This window comes from Typopeltis vanoorti, chromosome 1 (assembly GCF_054136105.1).
Source record: "Typopeltis vanoorti isolate ZY-2024b chromosome 1, IOZ_Tvanoo_1.0, whole genome shotgun sequence".
Taxonomy (NCBI): domain Eukaryota; kingdom Metazoa; phylum Arthropoda; class Arachnida; order Uropygi; family Thelyphonidae; genus Typopeltis; species Typopeltis vanoorti.
The window spans coordinates 187525661-187549752 of NC_143549.1; the positions used below are offsets into that span (position 1 = coordinate 187525661).

The 24092-nt window shown below is 36.9% G+C and overlaps 1 protein-coding gene across 1 annotated transcript in view; it reads left to right on the forward strand.

Annotated features, from left to right (window-relative positions):
- Positions 1-14683, forward strand: part of LOC150110710 (carboxyl-terminal PDZ ligand of neuronal nitric oxide synthase protein-like) — a 228857-nt gene extending 214174 nt beyond the window's left edge. Inside the window, exon 10 of the mRNA XM_090405893.1 lies at positions 13883-14683. Coding sequence (XP_090262019.1) covers positions 13883-14683 — 801 coding nt within the window. The remainder of the gene's footprint in view (positions 1-13882) is intronic.
- The last annotated feature ends 9409 nt before the right edge of the window (positions 14684-24092 follow it).

A 24092-nucleotide genomic window follows, 5' to 3' on the forward strand; every position in this document is an offset into this window, starting at 1 on the left:
GTCGATCTGGTACTTATCTAATTCCTCAGCTAGCTCCATTTCTTTGCCATTCAGGCTTCTTGCGTTGATAGTACCGATCTTTAACTCTGGTGATGTTGAGTTGGGGTGTGTTTTCAGATTTGTTCCAGTAGCCGACTTTTCGCTGTTTGCCCTGGTTCCCTGGCGAAAACAACGGGGCCTTGTTTAACCAGGCGACGCCCCAGCCGGCATGAAATTTTGTCATATTGTACCATCATTTTTTATTTTGGTTTAACCAATAAGAATACAATTTGGGGGGTGCTTAAGGGTCAAAGCTGTATAACTGAGAGGAGACCTCCACATAGCCTTTAAAGGAATGCGGAGAACCGACCAGGGCTTCTGACCTAATGTCCAATCCTCACCTTCTCGTGGTGCACCCTGTTGGGTATCTACTTTGATACTGAACGAACGAGGATGGGCTGGCAATTTGGGATTTAGCCGACCAAATTGTATTCTTATTGGTTAAACCAAAATAAAAAATGATGGTACAACATGACAAAATTTCATGCCGGCTGGGGTGTCGCCCGGTTAAACAAGGCCCCCGTTGTTTTCGCCAGGGAACCAGGGCGAACAGCGAAAAGTCAGCTACTGGAACAAATCTGAAAACAAACCCCAACTCAACATCACCAGAGTTAAAGATCGGTACTATCAACGTAAGAAGCCTGAATGGCAAAGAAATGGAGCTAGCTGAGGAATTAGATAAGTACCAGATCGACATAATAGGGGTGACTGAAACAAAAAAGACCAAAACTGGTGAGATCTTTCTGAGCAATAAATACAAAATGTTATATTCAGGCAATGACAATCAAGGAAAAGAAGGAGTAGCCATAGTATTCAACACAAAATACGAGGCTAATCTTCTTGAATGGCAGTCAGTCTCAAGTAGAGTAATGTGGGCAAATATGAGAATGGGGAACTGGACAATGAGACTTATTTGTGCCTATGGTCCCACAGAAGGTTCTACTAAGGTAGAAGTGGAGGAATTTTTTGAGGCTTTAGAAAAAGCAACTGACACAATGAAAAAGGAAAAGTTGGTCCTTGTTGGGGATCTAAATAGTAGAGTAGGAAATGATTGTGAGACATACAAAAATATTTTGGGAAAATTTGGAGAAAAGAGCAAAGCTAATAATAATGGCAAATATCTGTTGGATTTCTGCTCTGGACATGGACTAGTTATTACTAACACCATGTTCCAACATAAAAATGTGCACAAATTCACATGGAGAGAAGAGGCTAGGAATAAGAAAAGTCTCATTGACTATGTTATTGTTGATAGTGATGTTTTCTCCCTGGTGCAGGACACCAGAGTGTACAGAGGATTTGAAATTGGAAGTGATCACTATTTAGTCTTGAGCAGGATAAAATTGAATTTCATATTGAAAAGAATAACATGTAAGAAAGTTTTAAAGCGAATAAAAGTTGAGCAGCTCTCAGATGTGAACTGTAGACTAAAATACAGAAAGATTATTGAAAAGAAAATGAAAGAGATTGAGAACAGGAATCAAACCTTGGAGATTCAGTGGCAAACTCTGAAGGAAACATTGATTGATTCTGCCAGAGAGGCATGTGGTGAGGTTGTGTGCAAGGATAAAAAAATTAGAACTCCCTGGTGGACACAGGAAGTCAAAGAGGCAGTGAAGGAAAAGAAGAAAGCATATCAAAAGTTCCTGGCAAATAAGTCAGCTTTTACTCTTACAGAATACAGAGACAAATGTAAGAAAGCTAAACAGTGTGTAAAACTAGCTAAACAAAAGTCATGGGAGGACTTTGGCAAGAATATAGAAAATAAATATCAAGAAGGTGGCAAAATATTCTGGAGGTTGTTGAAGAAGCTTAGGAATGGAGGAAAGAGTGCTGTAAAAGGAATTAGAGATGATAAAGGTGAAATGAAAACAGGAGAAAAAGATATCCTTGAAGTATGGAGTAATTACTTTGAAAAACTGCTAAATGAAACAAGCAGTGATGACAGCACAGTGGTAAAAAACACTGACCAGGCATGCAGTCAGGAATACATATCCATACTTGAAGTAGAAAAAGCCATCAAAGGCTTGAAATGTGGAAAGGCAGCAGGAGTAGATGATATTCGACCAGAAATGCTGAAGTATGGTGGTATAAGAGTCTTACAGTGGCTGCACTGCATAGTTCAGAAAGCCTGGACAGAGGGACGAATTCCCGATGATTGGAGTAGAGCTCTCATAGTACCCATATATAAAAAGGGAAATAAAACTGAATGTGAGAATTACAGAGGTATTTCCCTACTGAGTGTTCCTGGCAAGATCTATGCAAGTATACTTGAGAAACGGTTGAGAAAAATTGTGGAAGAAAAGCTTGGTGAAGAACAAGCTGGATTCAGGCCAAATAGAGGCTGTCAGGATCAGATCTTCACTTTACGACAAATAGTCGAGAAAGCATGGGAATATAACAAAGATCTGTATTTAAGTTTTGTCGATTTGGAAAAGGCATATGACAAGGTGCCAAGAGAGAAGCTATTCAATACGCTGCAGTTATATGGTGTCAATGGGGCATTATATCAAGCAATACTTAGTCTTTATTTGAGTTGCAAGTCAGCAGTTAGAATTGAAGGAAGTACAGGAAGATGGTTTAATGTTAAATCTGGTGTGAGACAAGGATGTACATTATCCCCTCTGTTATTCATTATCTATATGGATCATATTATGAAGGAATGTGGTATTCAACCTGATATCAAAATTGGAGATGTTAATGTCAGCTCTTTGCTTTATGCGGATGATGTTATACTTCTAAATAAATCCGCTACAAGTCTGGAAGATTCTCTGACTAAATTGAATAGCTGTTGTAATAGATATGGTATGAAGGTCAGCAATAAAAAGACAAAGACAATGAAAATAGGCAGAATCATTGAAAATGTCAACTGTGTTGTGAATGGAGAACCCATGGAACAAGTAAAACATTTCAGCTACTTAGGCACAATTTTTACTGAAGATGGTAAACTAAATATAGAAATAGACAACAGAATCAGCAAAGCTGGTATCGTGGGAAGTCAATTGAATAAATTCATATGGAATAAGAAAGAAATTAGTCGGAACACTAAATTAGCTGTATACAAGACTGTGTTCAAACCAATTTTAACTTATGGATCTGAGAGCTGGGTCAGAAGTAAAACACTTGACCAAAGACTAGAGACCGCAGATATGAGAGTCCTGAGAAAGATTATAGGCGTGAACAGATGGCATCAATGGCAATATCATATTAAAAATGAGGATATTAGGAAAGAACTTGACATTGTCAGCATCCAGGAATGCGTTAGCAGAGCTAATCTCAGATGGTATGGTCACTTAAATAGAATGGGAGAGGAAAGATTAGCAAAACAAGTGTTCTCTGCCAGGTTGGCAGGAAAACGACCCAGAGGAAGACCAAGATATAGGTGGATTGATACGGTACAAAGTGCCTTAGACGATAGAAATATAAGATCTGATAATGTTGGAGTCTTGACAAGTAACAGACTGATTTGGAGGAAAATTGTAGATAGGAAGTTAGTAATGATGTAATTTTTTTCATGTAGTACTGTCATATCCTGTACACCCCTTGAGGGTACATGACAGGAATTTGATGATGATGATGATGATGATGATGATGAATACAATTTGGTCGGCTATATCCCATCACCTCAATCCTCTCCAAAATAATGGAGAACATTATCAATAGACAACTTCTTCACTACCTAGAATCTCACCAGTTAATTAGTGAGCACCCTTATGGATTCTGCCATTCCAGATCCATACCTGATATCTTAGCTTACATCACTCACCATTGGTCACATGCCATGGAAATATTTGGAGAAATGTTGCCTTTGACATTTCCAAGGCTTTCAGTCATGTTTGGCATTAAAACTTGCTTTGTAAACTGCCTTCAGGCTACCTGCCATCCTCTGTAACTGGATAGTCAGCTTTCTCTGTGGTTGTTCACTGTGCCATGGTGGATGGCACCCTCTCTTTGAGCATTGCCACCAATGCAGGAGTGCCTCAGGGCTCCATTCTCTCACCTACTCTCTTTCTCTTATACATAAATGATCTACTCTCAATCACTACAAACTCTATCCATAGCTTTGCTGATGATAGCACACTCTATTCACCCTACTCTTTTAACCAGCCATGTAGTTCCCAGACATCCCTTACATCAGTTTCACCTACAACCAGTGCCTTAAATGCTGATATTCATACCATTCTTCAGTGGGATAACCTAGTCACTTTCAATGCTACCAAAATGCAGTTCTGCCTTTTCTCTCGCAAAGGAGATCTCAGCTTACTTTTCCTCATCCTCGTAACTAGCACACATCACCAAACAGGATAAATTCAAAATCTACCCATCCTTAGAAGTTCACATATTTGGGGTGGTGTACCTAAAACCTCCTTAAAAATTCTTGATGATTTCCAGTGGAGAGCAGTTCAGCTCATAGATGACCCTTTCCTCACTGGCTCACTTCAACCTCTATCTTACAAATGTAGTGTTTAAGTCTGTGTCTCTTCTACAGGTACTTCCATGGTCACTGCTCCAGTGAATTTACAAACATCCTTCTTCCACTTGCTTTTAGGCCTGTTAAAACAAGAGTAGCAGTCTTCAACATCCATTTACTGTATGACTGCAAACTCATCGAACCTGCTTCTTCTTTTCCTCATTTACTTCATCTAGCTCTGTCCTCTAGAACAGCCTTCCCCATGGTGTGTTTCCCAACAATTATAACCTACAGCTCTTTAGACGAATGTCAATAGGTTTCTTCTTTCTCAACTGTTATCTGCACCTCAGATAACTGCTGTTATCATGTGTGTGAGATGAATACATACACATAGATATCTACACACACACACACACACACACAAAGAAAAAAAAAATGGAAAAGTAGTCCTTGTTGTGGATCTAAACAGCAGAGTAAGAAATTAATCCCACTAGGCATATTGCAATGTTTGGAAATCAGCAAGGGTGTTAGGATTAAATATTTTGTTTGGAGGGTGGTGGAATGGGTTGCCAGAGGCAGTTGTGTGTGCTTCATCAGCGAATGAGTTTAAGTAAAAAGTATGATAGCTAATGTGTGAATAACAAATCTCCCACGGTGAGTCTTCTGAGTCCATGGAGATATCTGTATAATAATAATAATAATAATCCTTGAGTTATTGGAAAGGGATCTGATGAAATCATTTTGTATTTTAACCTGTGTTTCTGAATTTTCCATTATTTACCTTGTAAGCCTTACTAGCTTATCTGGTATTCAAAAGTGTATCATAATCTCATATAATTTTCCTCTGTTAATGCTGTCACATGTTTGCTGGAAATCAGCAAAATACTTACGAATGTTTATATCAACTTCTTTAATAATTGTTTAACTCTGCAATTGGTGAGAGTGACCATGAAGTGATTACCTGCTTGGTTGCCAGCCATGTGAGAACTTCTGTGAGGAAAGGGTATATGCAAAACTACAAGACTGGTGATTATGAGAAGTTCAGGAAACCTCATGGAGCCATAGCATGGAATGAGGAATTGGGTGGAAAGGAGATCAATGCTGCTTGGATGATATTCAAGAACTATCTAGTAAAAGCAATGTCTAAATGTATTCCAAAGGTCAGAAGGTTAAATAAGATAGATATGAAATGGATGAATGAAGAGATTAAGCATGCAATACAAAGGAAAAAAGGCATTGGAGAGATACTGAGACAAGGATTGATGAGAGCTTGGTCCACCTTTACTACGAGTTGCCTCAGTCCCGAAGATACTTCAGGTGCAAACTTTGTTTGCTTACACTTGGATAAAGGATCAAACTAAATTTATTATAGAAAAAAGGCATTATGGAGGCAACATAAGATCAGTGGTAATAATTCCATGAGGAATACAAAGAACAGTTGAGGAGGGTGATGGTTGGTAAGGTACCAAAAGTGCAGTATGAGCAGTAATTAGCTAATGAAGTAAAAAAAAATTCTTAGCGAGTTTTTTCAATAGTAACCGGCAAAAAAAAAAAAAAAAAAAAAAAAAAAAAAAAAAAAAAAAAAGAATGTGGTAGGATGCCATTCACTGGAGAAAATGGTATAAGGAAAAAAAATGGTCTGTGTCAGGTGTTGTGGGTAATCTGCTGTAGAGGATATAATTGAAATATTTAATAAGAAGTTCATGAAGGTCTTTCATCCTTGTTAATGTGACATCATGGAGTGTTTGAGAGCAGTGGATGGTGAGGAGGAAAGACTGACTGTAAGTGAGCAAGAGGTATATGGGGAATTAAGCAAACTTGATATTAATAAGGCTGTGGAACTTTATGATATATCACTGCATATTTTGAAGGAATATTTTGGGGAGTTCACATCTGCCTTGACACATTTGTTTAATATGAGTCATACATTGGGTCAAGTTCCAAAGAAGCAGAAGAAAGGCAAGATTGTACCTCTTCATAAAGGAGGCGACAGAATTCAAACATCAAATTATAAGCCAATCTCTGTGTCAGGTGTTGTGAACCCAATTCTGGACTCTGATTTGATTCTCATTAGAGTCCAGAATTGGGTTCACAACAATGGTATTATCTGTTATGGACAGCATGAATTTGCTAAAGGAAGGTCATGTTTTAGTCATCTACTTACTTATTACAGTAAGGTGACAGAAGCATTAGACTGGGTAGATGGATAGGTAGATGGATACACAGTAGTAGGATACTTAGACTTTTCAAATACTTTTGATACATTACCACATGATAAGTCGATAGTCAAACTATGGCAGATGGGGTTCGAGAAGGTGAGGTCACACTCGTCTTCTCGAACCATTTACAGTGCAAGAGAAGATAAGTTTTCGCTATCTAATATAGTTGAATATATCTTTATATTTATATATATATATATATGTTTATATTTAGCGTTTATTTATATATATATATCTGTGATGCAGTGTTCATGTGATACAGTGCATATATCAAGTAACTACAAAACTAATCACTTTTAGTGATTAGTTTAGTAGTTACTTGGCAGTAAGGAATGATGGTGGATGCAGCTGCAATCACAAATGGCGTGCCACCAAATCCTCCGCCATTTAACAACTCCATTATACGTAACATAATAAAGAACTTTGTGGCGTGTATGTTTCCCGGGAGTTGGATATGTGGTGGGTGAGAGAAAGGAGAATGCGTGTATGTGCAAAATACAGACATTGGGAGGAAATCAATGAATTAGATATTTCGATAACCGACCTAATTGCTTCAGGGACAGGAAATGAATGTCGTGAGACGAGTAGTATGATAGGAGAGAATGAAAAGCGAAGTATGAATGAGAAAATAAGAGTCAGGAGTGTGGAAGGCTTGAATGACTGTGAAGTTTACGGAGATGGTTTTGATTGGGTAAATGAATGGCGAGTAAGAGTGACTAACTTGCAGAGAGGGATAGATGAGCTGAAAAAGGAGGTGGAATGTCTTGTGAACAAGATGAGAAGTATGAATGAGATTAGGAGAATGGAAGAGATGTATGCAAGGAGAATCGGAGTAGGAGTGAGAGAAAGTTTTGGGAATGATAGAAGAGGAGAGAATAGAAGCAGTAGGAGAAAGGTTTGGGAATGATAGAAGAGGAGAGTATAGAAACAGTAGGAGAGAGGTATGGGAATGATAGAAGAGGAGAGAATGGGAACAGTAGAAGAGAGCGAATGAGAGAGAGTTATGTGAATGATAGAAGAGAAGATTATTATTATTATTATTATTATTATTATTACGGGTATCTCCATGGAGTCAGTAGACTCATCGCGGGAGACCCAAACTAGCAAAACAATATCTGTCATATCTCTTCTTGAATTCATTTACAGATGAAGAGCTCACAACAAAGTCAGGCAATGAATTCCACTCATTCACCACCCTCCAGGCAAAAAACCTTGTTCTGACACCTTTGTTAACCACACTCTTCTTTAATTTCCAGAGATGACCTCTTGTTCTTCCATCACTATCACACAGCTGAAACATTTCCCCTGCATCAATCCTATAAAAACCTTTTAGTAATTTGAATGTTTCTATCATATCCCCTCTTCTTCGCCTATCAGCCAATCTCTGCAATCCACAAGCTCTCAATCTATCAATGTAGGGAGCATTTTTTATATCACTCACCAACTTGGTCACTCTTCTCTGAACCCTCTCCACAGCCTCCTCATCTCCAAGGAATCCAGGTGACCAGACCTGAGCACAGTAATCCAAATGTGGAAGTATCAATGCTTTATAAAGGGGAATAATAACCTCTTTATCTCTGGATGTCAGTGTGTTCCTCAACAACCAAGTAATCCTATGTGCAATCTTGGACACCTTAGCAATGTGTCCTCTGAACTTCATCTCCTTATCTACCAATACCCCTAAGTCCCTAGCCTCATCAATCTCTTGGAGTACCTTTCCATCTATGTAGTACACAGCTGGTAATCTTTTAATCCCAAAATGCAAGACTTTACACTTTTCCACATTGAACTGACATCCATTTTCTTTTGCCCATTTTACCAGCTTATTTAAATCCTCCTGCAAGATAATAGGATAAGTGTGGAAGAGAGGGAATGATAGAAGAGGAGAGAATGGGAACAGCAGAAGAGAGGGAATGGTAAGAGGTGTAATGTATGCTGACTCAATGATCAAGATAGGATCAAGACAAGATCAATGATCAAGAATGTGCAAGATAGGATGCGTGAGGAGTGTTTGCCTGGAAGAACGATAGAAAGTGTGGCTATAGCAATTAAGAGGGGTTGCCTAGGTATGATACTGACGAGCTGAGCAGAAGAGCAGTAATATTGAATAACATAATAGCTAGAATGTGTCAGAAGAGAGGATTGGAATATGTGGATGCTTAGAGGGCATTTGAGGACAGAGAGGAATTGCATACGAGAGACCACTTGCATTTGAATGAGGAAAGACATAGGCATCTGGAGAGATTGCTGTTCTGAACGAGTCAGTATGTCGATGCAGGGGAAACTAGAATGCCCAAGGTGGATGGGTAGCAGGGATGGCCTCTTGCGTTAAAGGGTACTTGGGAGAAGGGGGACAACATCAGCTAACACTGAGCCCAGTGGAGTCTAGAGGGGATAATGCTGGGTATAGAAATAGTGGCATTTTTATGCTTTATACTTATACCAGGGCTATCCAGAATAAGGGAGAAGAATTGGTGGCACTGATAGCATAAGCCTGGCCAAAGATTATTGGGGTCACAGATATGTTCTTGACAGAAGAGGATATAATCACAGGAATAGAAGTAGCAGGGTACACCATTTTTCGGCAGGATAGGAAGGAAAAGTGGGGTGGTGGAGTACTGCTTATGATAAGTGACAACTTGTGTCCTCTAAGAGTGGATTCTTTGGAAGGCAGTAACACTAATGATTTTGAAAGCATATGGTCTGAGGTAGAGATAGGCAAGACAGGATATTTAGGGGGTGTTGATACAAACCAAGGAGCACAGAGGGTGGGAACCAGGAGATGTTTAGACAGTTGAGCTTGGCAAGTGCAAGAAGAATGATTGTTATGAGAGATTTTAACTACAGCAGTATAAATTGGGGAGAGGAAGATGCATGTAGCAATAAGGGAATGGAATTTCTAGAATTCTTGAGGGACAGATGTTTTAGGCAACATGTAATAGAGGGAAGAAGAGGTTCAAGAGTTTTGGATTTGGTCATAGCATCAGAAGAGTTGATAATAACTGAGATGACATCTCTCCCACCAGTTGGAGAGAGAGAGTGACCATGTGGTTTTGACTTGGAAGATGAATAGACATGCAGGAGTATCAAAAAGATGGGAACATATGTGGAATTATAATGCAGGTGATGCAGGTGATTATAATAGTCTTAGACATCAACTTCGGAAAATTTCATGGAGGTAGGAATTGGAAGACTGGGATATCATTAGTGCTTGGGAAATTGTGAAGGAATATTTGTTAGCAGCAATAGTAAGTGGTATTCAACAAGTGAAGAAGAGGACACAATTTGGTGTAAAGTGGATGACAAACAATATTAAACAGGAACTGCATGTGAAAAAGAGGCTATGGAATAGATATAAGGAGACAGGTGAAGAGCAGATGCATGAAGAATATAAGACACACGCCAGTAGAGTTACTAGTATGGTAAGGAAGGCAAAACTGGAATATGAGAAGAGATTGGCTCCAAGATCCAAAGAAAATCCTAGGGAATTTTTTAGCTATGTGGCCAGTAAAAGGAGAAATGATTGTGGAAGAACGACACTGTGGGATAAAAATGGGAATAGAGTGACTGATGCAGAGAAACATAGTGGAATTGTTCAATGAACACTTTATTGGTGTATTTCATCCTGGAGGAGTAAATTTTAATACTAGAGGGATAGGGCAGGTTCGGGGTTTAGAGGTGCAGGAGGAGAGCATGTTCCAAATACTGAGTACTCTGGATGTCAGTAAAGCTGTGGAACTGGATGGTATTTCACCACGAGTTTTGAGGAAATGTGCTAAGGAACTGACAGCTCCTTTGACATGGCTTTTCAATGAAAGTCTGGCTACGGGAAAAGTGCTCAGGGAATGGAAGGAAGGTAAGATAGTGCTATTGCATAAGGGCAGTAGCAGACTGGAAGTGTATAATTATAGGCCAGTTTTTGTGTCATCAGTAATTATTACGATTTTGGAGAAATTAGTTAGGGACCGTATACAAGATGAGAGTAATGTTACCTGTGAGAGTTGACATGGATTTGTGAGGGGGCGCTCTTGTTTTAGTAATATGCTAGCCTTTTAAAATAAAGTTACAAGAGCATTAGATGGGGAAAAGCACATACTGCCATTTTCTTGGATTTAGTGAAGGCATTTGACAGGGTGCCACATGATAAGCTGATATTTAAGATGCAGCACATGGGTTTGGATGTCAGATTGGTCAACTGGTTTCAGGATTGGCTGTCTGGTAGGTATTAGAATTGTGTATGGTGGTGCAGTTTCAAGGAGGCAGAGGGTTACAAGTGGGGTCCCACAGGGCTCAGTACTGGGATCTATATTGTTTAACCTTTATATCAATGACATTGTCAGTGGATTGCTAGGGATATTCAGTTGTTTTCAGATGATGTGATGCTGGGAAGGGTTATTAGTAATAGTGCAGATGCAGTAGCCCTGCAAGAGGATTTGAATAAGCTAGACAGATGGGCAAATGACTGGGGGTGCTGGTTTAATGCAGCAAAATGTAAAGGCTTCAGGTTTGGGACACATCGATGGGACGCTGCATACTCTATTGGAGGAGCTATACTGGAGGAAGTAGGGGAGACAAGAGATTTAGGGTTGATGATGGATAGAAACGTGAAATTCAGGGGATATATTGCAAAGGTGGTGAAGGTAACACAGAGGATTGCTGCAATAATGAGAAGGACGCTGACCTGCAGAGATAAAAGAGTTATCATTCCATTGTATAAGACCCTGATTTGACCAAACTTAGACTATTGTTCTCAGGTTTGGTCCCCAGCATTTGAAGAGGACAAATTAATTGTGGAAAGGGTACAAAGGCAGATAACAAAGACAATTTTCAGAACTGCAGTACAGTAATGAGGGTATGAATCGCCTGTGGCAAGTATCTAACTTGCGCTTCCCCTAACCTAGAAATAATAAAAATTTTGACAAATTTAAATGTAACAAGTTAAATTTTACTAAATGCAATATGTTAAATACTTACTATTAATCCCATCAAAATGAGTTGCTGTGCATTGCAAAATTTGTGCATCTAAAGCGGCATATTGCTGAAATTTAAAAATACAATATAACATAGTGGACTTTTATATCTATTTATTTATTTTTATTTTTTACATTTTTTCGTTTTGTGCCCAAACCTAGTTGCGCCCGTGGCGGGCATCTCTTTTGCCATGCCCTCGTTACGGTACTGCAGGACTGTACAGTGTTAGTTATGAGGATCGGCTGAGGGAATGTAGACTGCAGAGTTTAGTGAATAGAAGAAGGAGAGTCGATATGATCGAGACTTTTAAACTGTTGAGAGGTGGTTACGTGGTTGACGCTGGGGAATTCTTTCGCTTGGTTGAACAGTGGGAAGGAGTGATGACAAGGGGTCATCCCTGGAAGTTACGAAAGGAAACTGTGAGCAAGAGGGTGAGGAGTGGTTTCTTTGTGTGGAGGGTGGTTGAACTGTGGAATGCATTGCCTGATAGAGTGGTGAGAGCGAGAACGGCCAGTGAGTTTAAGGAATGGTATGATAGACTTTGTGTTTCCTAGGAGGGACCTCCCACGATGAGTCCTGATAGACTTTGTGTTTCCTAGGAAGGACCTCCCGCGATGAGTCGCTTGACTCCTTGGAGGCCTAAATAATAATAATAATATTAGACTAGTGCATTGAATAGGAGATTGGCTGTCTAATAGGTATCAACAGTTGTGTATGGGGGGGAAAGCAATATCCCAGAAGAGGAAAGTCACTAGTGGTGTATCTCAGGTATCTGTTTTAGAGCCATTGCTGTTTAACCTGTATGTTAATGATATTTGGGAAGATTTGAATGGAGATATTTAGTTGTTTGGAAATGATACCAAGTTGGGACAAAATATAAGGAATAGAGCAGATGTTGTAGAAGTCTTGAATAAACTGAGTGAATGGGCATGGGAGTGGAGATGACAGTTCAGTGTTGTGAAATGTATGGTTTTAAAATTTGGAAAACAAAGATGGAATATAGAATTTATGCTTGATTGGGGTATATTGTTGGAGGTAGAGGAAATAAGCGATCTTTGGGTGATGGTGGATAAAGATCTGAAATTTAGACGATATATATTGTCAAAATTGTGAGGACAACACATTGAATTACTGGGATGATGTGAAGGACATAGGCTTGTAGAAGTAAGGAGATTTTGGTTCCATGGTATAAGAATCTAATTAGGACACATATGAACTGCTGTGCACAGATTTGGTCACCTGGTTTTCAAAAAGATGAAGAGATGTTGGAAAGGGTCCAGAGGCAATTGACTAAAATAGTTTCTGATCTCTGGAATGTTGAATATGAAGAAAGGTAGAGACGATTCTATTTGCAGAGTCTAATGAATAAGAGGAAGACAGGTGATAATAGAGATGTACAAGTTAGTAAGGAGTTGTTATTAATGTTGAAGAGGTTTTTTCCTAAAACGGTGGAAAAACAAGGGGTCATCACTGAAAGATGTATAAGGAGGGTGTGAACAGGGGAGTGAGAAGCAGGTTTTTTGCATGACCAGTTGTGAATGATTGGAATGTATTGGCTGAGAGCATGATGTCTGCAGAAAATTTGAATGGGTTTAAGGCATGGTATGATGAGCTGTGTATGTATGACAAAAGGAACCTCCTTAATGAGTCTGTGACCCCATGGTGGTCTTAGGATAATAATAATAATTCTAATAATATGTATCTGATCAATTGTGTATGTCGCTTTCCTGAAACTTCCTTGGTTGACACTAATTGTACTCTATTACATTATCTGAGTAGATAGTTGTATAGTATAACTATGCTATAATTGGTTGAAAAATCATAGTATTGTATTACTGCATGTATACACCTTTTCTTTTGATTTATTTTATTTTTAACTGTATTTTTTTTTACTTTACTTTTTACTTTGTTCTAAATGAAATTAGAGTGAACTGTAATAAATATTCCTGTAGTAGAATATAAAAAAAAATGGAAGAACAAAAAGCTAATTTGAAAATAGGAAATTATATTAGAAAATCACTGCATTAAATAAAACTACATTATCAGAATTAATATATGTATAATAGTGTATAACTATAATACTTTTAGTATGTTGAAAATAACAACAGTGTATTACTGCATATATACACTTTTTCTTTTATTTGCCTTTGCATTGCTTTGCTGTATTTCTTATTGTTTCTTTAGTTAATTGATAAATTTGAAAGTTTAATGACTATATAATTCTTGAAATGATCTCTTTCAGTTATCTGCATTATGTAGTGTCTCAACTCCTTCAGCTGGATTACTAACTTTGGCAAGTTTTCCAGAGAATGAATTGCATCATTTGACAAACTTAATGTACAGTACTTGTTCTGAAGAAAATTCAGTTGTGCCTGTTTCTCAGAATTCACCCCTTCATGAAACTAGATTTCAAAAGACTGCACTTCCCAATTTTGTATTCAACAGTACTGGTAATTCCAATTCTTCTCATGAAAGGGCAGGTGCTTATCTAAATAGTGTTCCTTATTCTAACAGCCCAACTAAAATGAACCTTAATTCAAGCACCAAGCAACATATAAACCTTAATACTACCACCTCAGCTTGTTCTCTTAAAATAATGCCATATGTAGGAAACTCAACAAATAATTCAAAAACAGAAAGCTGTAACTCTTCCTCAAATGTTGTGACTCCTCCACGGATCAATCCACCTCCACAAAAGTCAAAAAGTAGTAAAACTCTCCAGTTAAATAATTCTGGAGATTCCCAAAAGAATGATGTCACAAATAAATTAGTAGTTAGTGAAGATCCAGATAGTGCAGTGCCAAATGATACATTTCAAAGACAGGATATTAGTCCTTTATTACAAGTGACTTCCAGCCAGACCCCATTATATAAACATCCAAATATATGTTATCAAAATTCACTGCAGCAGACCAGTATTCCTAATTCACCAAGTAAGGAAGCATTTATTTCTCAAACGACAAAAGATATGAGTAGGTTAAACCTTCATGACAAGCCTGACTTTCAAAAAATACATGAATCTCGTTTCTTATTTAATAGTTGATTTTTAGGAAACAAATTTTTCTTGTCTTGTTCTGATTTTTAACCATTTAGACAGATATTACAAGATAGTTTTATTTCATTTTAAATACCCTGATGCATTGACAGTTTTAAGTGTTTCTAGAAAGAATTAATAATAATGAAGCTGTTTTTGATTTTTTTTAAAAAAATGAGGTAATTTTTGTCTTTTTTTAGGTTATTCCATCATATCAACCCATTCAAAAGCTTTTAACATAATTCTATATCATAGTGGCAGTTATTAATATTGTTTTAACTCTTTTATAATGTGACTTTTAAGAATATTCATTTATTATAAAATAATAAGTAAAAAGTGGAATGTTTATCATCTTTTCAGTTTTTACATATTTCAGAATTATTTTCTTGCTAAGTTAAATATGTACAATTTCTTAACATATTTTGCAGAAAAATAATAAATTTTTATATATATAATATGCAACAGATATCTGAGAATTCAGCATTATTCAAAGTTGATTTCTTTGTGCATGTAAAATGTAGTTTATTTGAATATTCTATTTTATTAATTTTATTTGTGACGTATCATGTTTAAAGTTCTCAACTGATCACAACTATTTAATTTTCTTTTAATATCAAATTACTGATTTGTCATCTGATGAACATGCAAGTCACTCCAAAATTCAGTGCTTTATTTAATTTTCAACAAAAAACATTATTTTTTGAGTAGAGACTGTATTTAAAATTTAATTTGTTATTTCAGATTATTAATTAATTTAAATGCAGTAAATATATAATGTTAGTAAATGTTATATTAATCTTTTAATCCATTGTAGATTTTTAAAAAAAGCTGAAAATACTTACTAAAGCATAATAATTTTACACTGTTCTTTAATCTTATCATATCATTCTTATAATTAATGAAAATGTGCTGTAAAAATTTATTAAGTTATTAAAATTTTAGTTAAGTCTCTATGATGTATAGGATATTTTTTCTATTCTATAGGAGTATCTTTATTTTAGTCTTATTCTCTCTAAACCATCATTATTAGAAAAAGGTGGTTACAGTGTGCTCCACTTCTTACACATAAAGTGATTTTGACTGGTTGTCCTAACGGAATAACCCTTCTCATTTATGCCATTTTTCAGAAATTGTGTAGAAGATGTAATTCCTTGTTATTTTTATTATAATGTGAATGGGGAGTGGCATGAATGTGCTTAGTTAGTACTTGTATATTCTAGAGATTAGGAAAAGAAGAAAATATTTTCAAAATTAGCATTACAAGAGATCTCACTCCTTGCTAAAATGTATATAAGGTATGTAAAGGTATATAATGTAATATATAATATACATATGACGTGGGTACATTAAAAATATTTTCAACCAGGCAATAATGATTGCTTGCATAATATTAATACACAAAACATAAAAACATTCCCTTAATCAGTTTGTTTAGAAGTATGAGAAGCTGTTGTTAAACCATTACAACTCCTCTTGTTATTATCTGTTGTTATCTGTAGATTCTCTTTTATTAGCTGTATTTATTTATATATATATATATATATATATATATATATATATATATATATATATATATATATATGGAAAAGCTTTAATGACTGTTACCGAGAGATAAAAAGATGACAAGATATATTTAAAAAGATACTACTAGTTTACTAGTTTCGTTGAATAGATCAACATCCTCAGGCATCACAATCAAAGAAGTATATAAAAAATTACAGACTTAAAATTGTAATAACAGAACAAGTATAAAAAGACAGTAGTGTGTTTGAAAAACAAATGCGAGTATGAGTTTTAAACAAACGTATACTATGCGCTGTTGCGAGTGTGCCAGTACTGAACAGAAGCAATGTGCGCATCAGAGAGATTGTAACTCAGGCTGTTGTTGATATGAGAGGAATCTAGAGAAATTTCCCTGGTCGACAATCTTTCTTGCGAGTTCATCGTAGCACACATGGATGTTAGAAGTTTGAGTCCAGTTTACAATGTGTTGGCGGCCTTCGTCTGAGTTAGCTGAAAAGAGAACATGGCTAGAGAGAGCACTAGCTCTAGTCCTGTTATAGGAGATATCTCTACAGTGTTCATCCAAACGTAGAAGGATGGATTTAGCAGTCTGCCCATAGTATGGCTTTCCACAATCACACAAAATCTTGTACACTCCTGGAAACTGAGTAGGAAGATGTTTCTGTTTATGTTTGCTAAGTAATGAACGAAGTTTTGGAAGTGTAGTGAAGCAAGTTTTAAAGTTAAATTTCTTGAGAATCTTTGCCAGTTTTGGTGAAAGAGAGCTGATGTAAGGCAAGGAGATGAAGGCTCTTGGGGAAGAGGGATCTTCAGAAGTAGTTGAGTGCTTGGGGGGGGGGGGGAATTTGTCAATTTTCTTTGGAGAGAAACCATTGTTAATAAAAGTTTTTTTAAGAAAAAGGAGTTCATTTTCAATTTCTGTTTCTTCTGTAAGTAATGGTTTGGCTCAGTGAGCTAAGGTGGAAATAATACCACATTTTTGTGGGGGATAGTGATGAGAGGAAGCATGAAGGTATCTATCAGTATGAGTAGGCTTTCTAAAAATTGAGATTTTAATGCTCTCAGCACATCTGGTAAGTTTCAGGTCTAAAAAGGGAAGGCAGTCATCTGATTTCAGTTCGAAGGTGAAAGAGATTTTTTCATGGCATTTGTTTAGGTGGTCTAAAAATAAATAGAGGTTATTGACACCGTCTTCCCAGATGAGGAAAATATCATCAATATAGCGGTACCAGACTTTTGGTTTAAAGGAGTTAATAGCTTTTTCTTCAAAATCGTTGAGAAATATATCCGCAAGAATCGGAGAGAGTGGGCTGCCCATAGCCAGACCTGAGTTTTGTAAATAGATATTATTATCATATTTGAAGTATCCTGACTTTATGCAATGGGAGAGAAGAGCAAAGAGTTTTTTTGATAATTTGTTCTTGAGAAGATTGACGACTTCTTGAGCAGGTACATATGTAAAGAGAGAAACCATATCAAAATTGGCCATTGAATCTGTTTTTTTTAAGTTTGATGTCCTTGATTTTAGAAACAAAATCTGCAGAGTTTTTAATATGTGAAGAGGAAATTCCAGAAAGATTTCTTAGAAAACTCGCGAGATATTTGGAGAGATTATAAGTAGGGGAGTGTATGCCCTCAACTATAGGTCTGAGTGGACAGTTAGTTTTGTGAATCTTGGGGAGACCATACAGTCGAGGTATCAACAAATGAAGTGACCTAAAAGAAAGCTGAATGTTTCTTTGTAACTCTAAGGTGGTTTTTAATAAATTATTAGTTCTATTGTGTATCTCTCTCTGATGCACACGTTGCTTCTGTTCAGTACTGGCGCACTTGCGACAGCGTGTAGTATACGTTTGTTTGGAACTCATACTCGCATTTGTTTTTCAAACATGCTACTGTCGTTTTATACTTGTTCTGTTATTACAATTTTAAGTCTTTGTAATTTTTTTTTATACTTCTTTGATTGTGATACCTGAGGATGTTGATCTATTTAACGAAACTAGTAAACTAGTAGTATCTTTTTAAATATATCTTGTCATCTTTTTATCTCTCGGTAACAGTCGTTAAAGCTTTTCTATAATATTCCAACCGAGTAAAAATGAATTCTCATATATATATATATATATATATATAAAATGCAAGTTGTATTATTGTATTAATTGTTCAGAATCAAGAAAATGGTGGAACAGAAATTAATAATGTGCTGGGTTCCAAAATTTACTGGTACCTGATATTTGGACCTGCATGAACAAAAAAAATGTTAAAATGACAAATCAAATGGTGGTATGGATTTTAAAAAGTTTTTTTTTTCTTTATTGACACTACTGATTTCTCTTCATATTTTAAACACCAATGTCTCATTACTGTTTGTTGTATATGTTGTTGTGTTGTTGCAGCTTGAGATAGAACTGCATGTTACATTCCTTCATCTCATGATCAAGAGAGACTTCAAAAATCTCCAGTTATACTGAAAGTTATCATAAAGTATATGCGGTGATGAGCTGTAAGGGCTCACAAGAGTATCCTAAAAAGTATCACCTATTCTGTATATGAAAAATAATAATTTATTTTATTTAGAGAAACATTAAAACATCCTTTATCACAGAAACTAAGATAAATGCATTTGTTCATGTTTCATTTTTCGATGAAGCATTTATCTACATAAGTAAGGTTTACTTTATTGAGATTGACTTCCTTCATTATTAAATAACTACTGAATTTTGAATTTAAAATTGAGGATTTTCACTATTGAATTAGTGCCTTTCCCTTATTATTATTCAGTTTATTATATCTGCACTTGTGAATAACATTTTGGAAAAATTGGTTATAAATAGATTACGAGATTGGGTTGATGGATATTAGATTCGCTGTGATGTTCAGCATGAGTTTGTGAAGGGTAGGTCATGTTTTAGCAATCTGCTTACATTTTATGATAAGGTGACATATGCATTGGATAAGGGAGAATTTGTATACGGTGATCTTCTTCAATTTTGCAAAGGTATTCGATAAATTACCACATGGCAGATTGGTGTATAAGCCATAGAAGATGGTATTAGCTAACAGATTGGTAAGATGAATTGAATGATGGAACAGCATCTCAGAAAAGGAAAGTCACCAGTGATGTGCCTCATGGTTCTGTTCTTGGGCCCCCTACTGTTTAACTTATTTGTTAATGATATTTCATGTTGATTGATTGGGTATCTTCAAAAATTTGCCAATGATGCAAAGTTCGGTAGAATTATCAGGAGTTGTGCTGATATTATTTCTCTACCAGAAGATTTGAATAGACTTTTAGCTTAGACAAATGAATGAGATTGCAGTTTTAACATTAATAAATGCAAGGTATGTTAACAGAAATATAATGTTGTGTCCCCTTTCAATATTATTCCTTGAATCATTATATCAGGCTGCTAGAAGTGAGGTGTCTTCTACATGGGTCACTGGTATCCCTATCACACAAAGAAATGGCCTCAGGGTATAGCCAAATTTTATTGGTGACAGAGTCCTCAAACCTTATCTCTCTTAAAATCCCAAGAAATTTATATTTTTAGACTGCACCACTTAGAATTATTAGAGTAAAGATAATTACCCAATCAAGAAGTAAGTTAGAAGATATACTCATGTGACCTAGGGTTGCAGTCGTGTCCTAGCGGTGCCTCAAATTCTATACACAGACTCATATGTTTAGTTAAAGTCAAGCAAGGTTTATTTGTTTTTCCAAATTTACAGTTTAACATACGAGAATATTCGTCATTCTAAATATGACACATTCTTAAATCAATTAATTAGCTTTACTTCATCAGATATGATCTCTAAACACAATTTTCTCAAATAATTCACACAAAAGTAAACGAATCTGTATTGTATCATCTAGATTACTACCACATTCCATTATTTAATTTCTATACTAACAACTGGTAACATTAACCATTCTCCAACATACATAGATTCAAATTCAGTTAGTAACCATTCACTCATGACCTCCTATAAAACACGCACTATAGTCCTGACCTTAAATTGTATCTGAGTCCTTCACTAATAAATCTTCGCATATCACTACACATTCAGATTGCATTCATATAAATAACAAATTTTACTTATCTCTACTCGATTGTACCTCTATCCGTCTGCATCTGCTTTAGTCTATCTTCTGCTTTGTTAAGACATTTCCTTGGTTCCCTCAATCTACCTCGGGTCAAGACTTTATAGTGATCATCAGCTTAGACTTCGGGACACATGCTTCTGCTGACCTTTCAACGGCATGGTCTGCCACTACTTTCCGGGAATCTAGGACAGAGTTTAACATCGTCCTAGTCTTTAGGTATCGTTCGGCCATCCCCGAACCAGCACCAGGTTAAACCTTCACTACTCAAGGAAACGTGAGAACGTCCACACAACGAAAGACCAAGAGCTCCTTAGGGTGGTGCCTAACCCTTTTATACGTTCAATCTATCGGTAAATACCGCAAACTCCGCTGTTCACCTGGCACCTTGATTTTCTGTGTCACATGACCTCACGACATCCGTTCTCTCCCTGCTTGTTCACTCCACGCGACCGCCCGGGGAGACAATCGTCAATGTGTCCTTGAACCTTGGACTATCTTTCACACAGAATACGTTCTAGTGTTTCTTCTGCAAATTATCCTTACATCGAATTTAACATTAACACAAAACCATAACTCTCTTAATTTACACTTTGTATCTGGCAACTTTCCTTTATACATATTTATCTAATTCCCCTCTATTTTTATTTTACATTAAATTTTGCTATTGAGCTAATTAATTATTTCTTTCTTCTTGAATCAATGTATTCAATATTTTCTAAAGTTTACAACGATACCTACTTAGAAACAAGCGTGTTTACTTAATTATTCTAGTGGGTTTTTAAACCCAGTAAAATAATTAAGTAAACCATGATAGGTGGTTTACTTTGCTCATTAAACCATGATAAGTGGAATTTTAACATTCTTAACTTATCAGCGTATAACAATAAGACTACATACTGTATTGGTGCAGCTGTACTTCAGGAAATCAATGAGAATTGGGACATAGGAGTGATGGTAGATAGTGGACTGAAGTTCCGGGGATACATTGCAAGTATTGCAAAGACCGCACATTGTATTGCTATGATAAAAAGTACATTGACATGTAGGGATAAGGTGGTGGTGCTTCTATAAAAGGCATTGGACCCTTTCCAACATCTCTTCATTCTTCTAAAAACCAGGTGACCAGGCACAATAGTCCATGTGTGGCCTAATCAAAGCCTTATACAACGGAACAAGAATCTCCCTACTTTGAAGCGTCAGTGTCTCTGCATCATTCCCAGAAGCCTTTGTGTTGTCTTCACAATTTTGGCAATGTATCCCCCTAAATTTCAGATCCATATCCAATATCATCCCCAGATCTCTTATTTCCTCCACTTCCAACAACATATCCTCACCAAACATAAATTCTGCATCCTATCTTTCTTTTCCAAATTTTAAAACGTTACATTTTGCAACATTGAACTCACATCCCCATATCTGTGCCCAATCACTCAATTTATTGAAGTCTTCTTGCAAGGCCACAACACCTTCACTACTCTTCATGGTTCGTCCCAACTTTGCATCATCTCAATATCTCCATCCAAATCTTCACAAATATCATTAATATACAAGTTAAACAGTAATGGCCCTAAAACAGACCTCTGAGGCACTCCACTAGTGACTTTCCTTTTCCTGGTACCTATCAGATAGCCAGTCTCCAATCCAATGCACTAGTCTAATATCCAACCCCCATCTGCTCTAGTTTGACTGTCAACTTATCATGAGGTACTCTATCGAAAGCCTTTGTGAAATCCAAGTATATTACTATGTATCCTTCTCCTCTGTCCAAGGAAGTAGTCACTTTATTGTAATAAGTAAGTAGATTACTAAAACATGACCTCCCTTTAGCAAATCCATGCTGCCCATCAAAGATAATACCATTGTTGTCAACCCAACTCTGGATCCTAGTTCTCACAAGCTTCTCCAACAACTTAACCACAACACCTGACACACAGATAGGCTTATAGTTTGATGTTTGAGTTCGATCACCTCCTTTATGAAGTGGCACAATCTTGCCCTCCTTCCACTACTTAGGAACTTGACCGAATGCAAGACTCATATTAAAAAAAATATGTCAAGGCAGGTGTCAACTCCCTGGCACATTCCTTCAGAATATGTGGTGATATATTATCAAGTCCCACAGCCTTATTAACATCTAGTTTACTCAGCTCCCCATTCACCTCTTGCTCACTTACAGTCAGTCCCTTCTCCCCATCATCAACTGCTCTCAATCGCTCCATGAAGTCATTCACAAGATATGAAAGACCTTTATGAACTGCTCATTATGTATCTCCACCACACATTCTGCAACAGAATGTGTGCTGGAAATACTTTAGCCCTTACCAACCAAGTCACCCTCCTTGCCTGGTCTTTGTAGACCTCATGGAATTGGTTATTTCCACTTCTCTTATGCTGCCTCCACAATGCCCTTTTTCTCTGTATCGCATGCTTAATCTCTTTATTCATTCATCTCACACGTACCTTATTTAACCTTCTCACCCTTGGAATACATTTAGACATTGAATCTACTAGATAGTTTTTGAAAATTCCCCAAGCTGCATTGATCTCTTTTCCAGCTAACTCCTCATTCCACGCTACACCTGCAAGCTGTCTCCTGAGCTCTTCATAATCACCCTCCTTGTAGTTCCACACATACCCTTTTCTCACAGAGGTCCTCACACTGCTGGCAAACAGGTTTACAAAATTCATTTTTTTTTAATGCCTCATTAATGAAATCTGGTACTATCCCAGTTAAACTGAGACTGTTGGCCAACCTAAAGTACAGTTTAATACTGCTTTTTATAAAACACCCCTTGACTATCTTCCTTGCATTAACAAAATCTTTCCTCCCATTCTGTTCCTGTGTCCTTTCTGAAAATACTATACCTCCCCTATTGCATTCTGTCACTGTGACTGTATCTTCTTCCATCAACCAAGTCTCACAAATGCCTATAACCTTTGGCCATGTTGCACTAACCAGTGCCAAACCTCCTCTGTCTTATTCTCAACTTATTCCACAACCTCCCTCACACCTTGTGTCTATTATCCCAACAAAATTAAGAACCTGTGGGGAGGCTACATTCAACATCATGTGATCACTGTTCACCTCACTCATTTCTAGGATGCCTACACGCACACACACCTGCAGCCCACAAACACTCTAGTTTCTCTCTTTCTATGCATTTCTGAACAGTACCGTCTCAAAATACCTAACTCTGAGTCCATTTAAATACAGGCCATCCATCTTATATAAGTCCTTTTTGTTCATCAAACTTACTCCACACAAACTCCACTCTATTCCTCCTGCACAACTTCATTGAATGATTTGCAATAATGGCCCTTCTTCTCAGCTCCCTTTTTTCATACCACAGCAGCAGACACCCAGTGTAATAACTCTTTCATATCTTCTCACATACCACACTTTGCAACTGTGATATCATTTTTGCCCACTAAAATAATCATCTCTTTTGCTTTCCCTCTCTGCATTCTTTCAGCATTGATAACATCCTTAATTTTTGCACCAAAGGAACATGATTTCATCATGCTCAGCTTAATCACTGCTGTTAACATGGAGTCTCCACAGAAAACTCTATCCTCATCCTCCTCTTTCATACTTTGCTTTCTCTTACCTCTCTCTTCTTTTGATTTTCTGCCATACCACTTGCTAGGTGTTTTTCCCAGCCATTCTATCTCACGTTTTTACCCGTGAAGAAATCCATCTTAAGCATGCTCTCTCTCTCTCTATCAATTACCATTTGGTTATTCTCTTCATATCCCATGTTTCATTCTTGCTAACATTTACTTCGTGTA